Source organism: Protopterus annectens, chromosome 4.part0 (genome assembly GCF_019279795.1).
Source record: "Protopterus annectens isolate FY-2018-M chromosome 4.part0, PAN1.0, whole genome shotgun sequence".
Classification (NCBI taxonomy): domain Eukaryota; kingdom Metazoa; phylum Chordata; order Ceratodontiformes; family Protopteridae; genus Protopterus; species Protopterus annectens.
Genome location: NC_056733.1, coordinates 409,408,957 through 409,416,584, shown reverse-complemented (window position 1 = coordinate 409,416,584; position 7,628 = coordinate 409,408,957). Strand labels below are relative to the sequence as shown.

The 7,628-nt window shown below is 36.9% G+C and overlaps 1 protein-coding gene across 2 annotated transcripts in view; it reads right to left on the bottom strand.

The window, feature by feature from the left end:
• The window catches only part of VSIG10 (V-set and immunoglobulin domain containing 10), an 811,575-nt gene extending 804,235 nt beyond the window's left edge, over positions 1-7,340 (bottom strand). The window contains exon 1 of one of the 2 annotated variants that reach the window (XM_044068350.1): positions 6,906-7,340. In XM_044068350.1, the coding sequence (XP_043924285.1) occupies positions 6,906-7,002 (97 nt within the window). In that variant the 5' untranslated portion in view covers positions 7,003-7,340. The remainder of the gene's footprint in view (positions 1-6,905) is intronic. The other variant, XM_044068351.1, reaches the window with a different exon arrangement.
• Positions 7,341-7,628: the final 288 nt, after the last annotated feature.

The following is a 7,628-nucleotide window of genomic DNA, read 5'->3' as shown; positions in this document are numbered from 1 at the left end:
TGCCAAACATACCCCCTTGTTTGTATCTGTTCTTCCCTTCAAAATGATCCTAAACCTTATCTGGTAATCTTAACTGATCCTAATTTTGCTTTAGAAGGTTGTTGTCTCTTGTAAAGTCTGTCATTTTTGTTAAAAACAAGAAATGTACTAGACATTACAGTTGCAAAGTTATTTTCTGAAAATGTATATTGATTTGATATTTTAATTATTTCAGTGTTAGAACATTTCACTGCGAAAAGTACCCTTTCAGCCTATTAAATATATTTCCATAACATCAAAAAGTATGCAAAACAAACAGTAATTAAATGTCATATTTTTAAAATGATTACACAAACAACCAAAAAAAGCATTCAAGCAATGAAACAGATGTGTTCCATTCTTCCTCAGAAGTCATCATCGATCCCCATTCCCCACCTCCATGTTCTACATGAGGTTAAGTGTAGCATCAAGTGTTGCCACCTCTCTCAGCTCAGTGCCACTCTTACCTTCTTTGGCAGACATGCTTGACTGCCACAGGTTCTCTCTCACTCATTCTCTTTGCTGGACATCCTCATTTCCTCTTGCCTTCTTCCTATCTTTCCAAATCTTCTTCACCAAATGATCTGCTTTTCAGTACATATACCTAAACCACTTTGCTCTGGCTTCTGTTTTGATGTCCTCATGTCTTAGTCTGTCCCAGTGTGCAGGCTACCACCCATCTCAGGCACTTCATCTCCATCACCACTAGCTTATTCCACTACTTTGCCTTCACTGCCTATGTTTCTGTTGCACAATGTTTCTGTACACTTTACTTTTAGGCTTATTTGTTATTCTTCTGTTACACACTACCCCTGACAGTCTGTACCAATGGGCTGCAGGTTCATAGATTAGTACTAAGCTAACTGCCCTTGTGAGCCATTTTAAGCCTAGCCAATTATCCCTTGTGAGACTCAAGCCCTGCTCCTTGCGTTTGTAAGGCAAACACCTTAACCATTAGGCCACCCTCCCAACCCTCTGACTCTAGCTTTGACACCTTTATTCGGATCTTCCCTTCACTTCAACTATCCTTCCTAGATACTTGGACTGCTAACATATTACACCATTTCCTTTTATCTAATTTTTTTCAGCTTCTTCCGACTTCTGATGGTCCCATTTGCTGCTATGACAAGGCCTTGTCAGTTTCTTCCCATGTGCCTTCAATTTTGCATTCCTTTTTCCTATCACTTGCTGAAGTTTCTGTTGTCTGCTTGTAATGTCACACTGTCATCGTACAGTAGCTTTGTTGATTTGTCCGCAACCTCAGAAGTGAAAAGTATTAAAACCACTAATATGAAAGATTCCATATCACGTATATGAATACTCCCAGTTCCATACTAAAATGCTGTAACAACTACAACTTTTTCTTACTAATGAAATCTCAAAATAACCAGTGTTGCTACAAAGTTTGAGATACAGTAGCATCAGTAACATGTCCAGTGTATCAACATATTCCAAACCCTACCACCGGGAGAATTTCTTTCAGCACAAAACCAGTTATGACTCCTAGAGACCTAATTTAGAGTAGAATTATATCTAAGGATATGAGTGAAAAATCAAGAAAAAAAAATGCTATGCAAAGATAATGCTGCACTAAACCTCAATTTCTTTAGCAGCATCATTGCATAAGGGCTGGAATTTTCAATTTTGGTGCAACCAAGTTTAGGTTTTGCTTGCGTTTTCCTGACATGCAAGTGCACAGATCAGCACAGTGACCATTTTTAGGCATGCCAAGGGAGTGTATATAAACATACAAAAGACATGCGGCAAAGGGAGATAAACAATGATGTGTGGTAGTAAAACACAGATGGACAAGGCTATGATCTGTTGGTAAACTTCATGTAATAAAAGCTCTGAGTACTTACACAACTTGAATATAATAAAATAATAAACCAGTGTCTACCAAAGGCAATTATATAATTAACGACCTCCTTAGCACAAAGATGTTTTTTTTTTACTCTAAAAAAGTTTGTATTTCATTTCCACCTTGATTCACTTTCACAGTACACCAGTGTAAGTAAGCCAGTTAACCAAACAGTGCTCCTGAGTTGCCCTTAGTGGGGCAAAAAAAAAAAAAAAAAAAACGTGCCAGTTATGAGTTACAAATCAAGTAAACCATAGTGCAAGCACCATCTGGATAAACGTCAGACATAAATTAGTCCATCAGTAACTAATGGCAAATCATTATCAAGCTACAAAACAAAAAATAATATAAAATACACTGACAGCAATGCAATGCAGGAAAAAGAGAAGCAGAGGTAACCGCATATTTGACATGAATACATGACATTTTAATTGCACTGCTGGGATGCAATAGCAGTTACTGTGAATTTAAGATGACCAAACGGGGCAGAGAGAGTAAACCATAAAACATTCAATTAGAATGTTTATGTTTTTTAGTCAGAAAGGGTAGCCATGATGGCAAGCAAATTAGCTGTTTTTAGTTCAACACACACACCTGAATCCAAACAATATAACAGAAATAATATGCACTACTTTATACTGTATTGAAAACTCAGTTCAGCAAAGAATTCATCTGGACTTAAGTTAGGCATTATATTTTTAAGACAACTCATTAGTGAAGTCTATTCTAGTCTTTGATTTTTCTTTTTTAGTAGGGCAGACATCATGAGACCTCAGAAGATGTTACTGACTGTCAAACTCAAACTGACAAGGCAGAATCAAAGCACAGGTTTAAGCTAAATGTCTGCCATTAAGTCACTTTTGAGGCAGTTTATTTACTTAAATGGCTTGTAATAAAATGGTGCCATGTTTACTGCAGCAGTGCCCCCAGCAGGAAGACCAAAGCCTTAACTGCAGCGCAAAAATCATGGTAGTCTTCCTATAGATATACACACTGTGTAATGATTTTTTCCCCATTGCTCAAGGTTAATTGGATACGTGGTTAATTAATTGGTTTTGTACAAAAAGGCCATTTTGGTGATATGGTTTGATTTTGATGAAGTCATGTTTGTGTTAAGGACGAAAGTGCTTAATCAGTTTGGTCATAAATAAAGATTTTATTTTATAGAAGAATCCTGGTTGTGGCTTCTGGTTACTAGTTTTTTTTTTTTTTTTTCTTCCTATACATTAGCACATTTTAAATAGTATGTGACCATCCTGCACATCAGTATGAACTTCAAAATACAGAGTACAGGGTTACCACCAGTCCATCTTTACAAAGGACAGTCCCTATTTAGGAAGTTGTGTCCTGCAAATAATAATCTCAAAAATTGCAAATATTCTGATATTTTATTTCCCTTAACAGCTGCATATAACACTTGTAGTTTCTGTGTGGAGTCTGCATGTCCTCCCCACGGTCGAGTGGCTGGCGTTCGAAAGACATGCGTGAATGGGCGATCCTTCGTTGAAGGTTGGGCGTCGAGCTGGCACCGTAAAAATCTGCCAATCATTAGCGGACCGGAATTCTGCTGTGGTGACCCCTAACCGGGAAAAGCCGAAAGAAGAAGAAGTGCATGGAATGCCACTATTGCACTCCAAAAAAATCAGAAAAAGATACGCTTGTTAAGCACTCTTAATCACTGTTAAGATCAGGTTTAATGCTAGGCACTAAAAGCAGACAGTCAGCCAGGAAAGGACAGAAACAGAAGGTAAAACAGCTTTAAAAGTTGTTAAATACTTCACTCTACCTCATTTATAAACAAAAGGTTTGTCAGAACAAAGTATCTTAACAGCTTTAAAACCCTTTGATTCTGCTGTTCTCTCTGGCAGTGCTAAATGTTTTAATTTACTTCTAACGATTTGAAATCCAGCAAAACACTTTGTACTTTTACTCTTTTTTTCCTTTTCTGCAACTGGTAGTACATGGAACAAAAAGTTCTGTGCATTTCAACGAATTATAATCAAGTTTCATCAACCATAACTCTTATTATCTGTTCGCAACACAGACGCCAAGGTTCACCTCTCAAGCTTCACTCTCCAGCTGAATTTCTTGGCATCCATGTTTCGAACACATAGTAAGTTGGTTATTATTCTGTGTCTGAAACATGTTTAAAATATGAAAAAAAACAAAAAGTTTTCAGGAGGGAGCTTTTATTTTGTCAAAAAACTGATGGCTACTCCTTTGCACTGGTTACAGGTATGGTATGTACTGCAAAATGTCACTTTTTTTACATAAACTCTTATTTTGGGCATTTAAAAGTAGATCTGTTAGGGTTGCCACACCTGCAACTGGTGAGACTGTAGGTGTAGAAAAGTGCTTTGAAAACCTTTCTGTCTGCAGACAGCATCACCTGTTAGTCAAAGTATTGTTGCGCAAGTGCCATCAACACAAAAGGTCACAGGTTTCAGTAGTGTGCATTACCTCATAAACAAAGAGAATAGCCAGAAATGCTTTTCTTATACAGGGAAAAGGTTTCAGCCTGCTCATGAAAAGTCCAAATTATATGAAAATAAACAAATATAAATGTTATTGATCTTTCACATGTCCTTCCTTGTGAAATTTGCCATCACCTCCATCAAAAAATATATAACGTATACAACTAGATCTAGGAAGGCACTACAATATTAAGTGCATTGTGCACCAACTTCATAAACCAGTTTCCATTCTAACACATCATTTCTATGTGAATGAACTATTTACCACCCAAAACATCTAGAAACAAAGATTGTGAGTATATATTTGAAAAATATACACTGGTTCAGGTAATACATTCATTGGAGAGTTTTGTATGAAGTAGATAATGTATCATTTAAAACAGCAGGAATTTCATGGCCTAAAAGTTCCTTCACCTGAGAAATCATACCTTACCATGACCCTCAACTTACCGTCACTCCTCAGTAATGTCCACTATATGAAGTATCATTGGCTAAGCATACCATAGAACCACAAGATAATGTCTCGACTGCAAATAACTCACATGGTTACAACAAATCAGTATGTAGAACTATCATTATTTTTACTTGTTCTAGTATTAATTATGATGATGAGATTTAGTTTAACGAATGCCCTAAAAATAATTGATTAGTTCAAAAAATGTCAGCCAGATATAAACACAGGATGATTTTGTAATAAGAAAGTATGCATATCTCTGTGTCGGACTATAATGCATTGAGCATATTCAGCTGTACTGTGCACCTTGCAGTGGCTGCAAAGTAATGTAATAGTTAAGTTACTTTTACCAACTAGCAATGCCTGCTGCTCTGGTCTGCTTCACAGCTTAGATACCTTTTGTCTGGAATTTATATGTCCTTCCTGAGTCTATTTATGTTTTCTGCTGGGTGGTCTTGGTTTCTCTCTCACCACAAAAGCATCCATGGTTATGAATGCAGATATGTAAGCTAGTAGTACTGAAGCTGCCTATGTATGGGTATGTCTGATGGATGGGTATCTCATTCAGCACTGGTTCCTGCCTACTGCCATTACAAGATGAGATAGACTTTTAACTCCCTATGACCCTGAACTAGAAAAAGAGGATAATGAAATGAAATGAAATGAAAAGATGAGTATATGCACAGTATCCTAACTCATAACTTCAAACAAAATCACACTGCTGTCAAAGGAAGTCCTGATACAAAGACTTACTTTTTTGTCAGCTATAGCCTGGTTATAATTCCTACAACATATAAGCAAATGCCTTCTACTCCATATAATAGTTTAATTACCAATAAAAAAGATAACATTACAAAAATAACTAATATTCTACAACCATTGTGACCACACCACTGGTTACAAACACTTAACTCCACTGATATCACTGGTCAGAAAGGGACCTTAGAAGATTTTGCGGACCTTAGAAGATTTTGCTATTAAGACAAAGAGGAGGGACAGTTTATTTTTGCAGAGGCTTCTCATTTTAATGTTTTCAGGAAATATAACATCACTTAAAATAAATGCATTTTACCATATCTGACTATCATGAGAGAAAGGTCGCGTCCTTAATTTCACAAAATGCAATATTTAATATTCACAATGGTCAGACAGCATGTTATAAAAATGCACAATGATTTCACAGCATGTTATAAAAATGCACATCAGCTACATCTTTATGTTATCAGATAGCATCAAAGAACATTTTTGACTTAATAATAAGATCCTGCCCCTTAGATGTTCCAGGAATGAAAATTTAAGCATGACTCCCTAAATAGGGTCAAATCCTGTTATTTAAAATGGTGTTTACATTGCAGACTCTTATCTTTGTCTGCTTCGACATCTCTGTCTCTTCACAACTGCAGTACTCCAGAAGAATTCCTATCATGCCGCTCAACCTGCAGATAGTGAAATACTTACAAAAAAGCTCTTATAGCATAAAGAAAAAAGAAAAAATATGAATATCGCAGAACTCTTTCTACTTTCACTAGGATTGTGAACTACTACTCAAAAACTGAAGTTTAAAACTGGGAGAGACAAAAGTGATGCAAAAATATAAGCAAACTAGAAAAGACTCCATGCAAAATATAAAAAGTTGACAGAAGTTATGGGTAGTTTCTTTAAATTCTTGGTCACAAAGACTGGTTTCCTGTGAACTAAACTGGTTTCCTGTGAACTAAACAACTTCGAAATTGTGTACAACTTGCGGGGTACAGAAAATCATTCAAATGGTAAATCAAGCCTGAAAATAGGAAAGAATCTCGAAAACAGTGGTCTGATTCCTGCATTTTTCAAGATGACAAGGGCACCAGAAGTAATACGATTTATTTAGGAAATTAAACAACAGCAGGAAAACGTCTGAGAAATATATGAAAATATACTAGACTGAAACGTGAAAACAAAAATCCCAAGAGAAAAATAGTAAGAGCGAAATTAAAACACACTTAACGTAATACTAAACGTCCTACCCATCAACAAGAGAACTGAAAGAACCAGTTCAGCTAGGTTAGCCTTTACCTCTACAGCCCCCGGAAAATAAATTCCATATTATGTACTGTACCTGTAGTAACAAGTGCACTGAGCATGTAGATGCAGCAGTACAAGTGACCCAAGGGAATACTCTTCAACCTTATGCGAACTCCAATCTTCCGCCTCATCTTCCAAACAAGTGGCTTTGCAATTGAGACCTCCGCCACAAGATCGAAGCAGGAACTTTTACACAGGGACTGGGCAGTCTAAACTACAACTGAATCGCTATCCGCCATAAGGCAACTTATTCAACAAAAGTGGATGTGAACAACAGACACAAATTCCTGTCAAAAATGAACAGTAGAGTCCGATCCAGCGCGTGGCCTGGCCTGCAGCATTTCCAAACCCACTTTATCTTGTGAACATCCACTACCATCGTCTTCCGGATTTTTTGGTCCAAAGACAAAGAGGTCCCTCCCTTACACCAAGTCCAACTCCCTGCGACAGTTCAGGTGTGCTGAGATCTTAAAGGTGCAGCGCAGATCGAAATAAAGCATCAGACTAGAACCTGCAAAGGGTAACGCAAAACTTAAATTAGGTTATCACGTGCTGTTTGTGAAGGGCAATCACTATTTGGGCAATTTCGTCTTGCAAAAAAAAAAAACTATTGAAAAATGGCAAAAGTCCTGAGATTTTAAGCCAATTAAATATCCTAAATTTTCTTTAATAGATGTATAAACAATTATTTTGTACCCGAAACACTTAACTGTTCCACGAAACAGCATAAGCAAACCAAATACTACAAAATACGCTT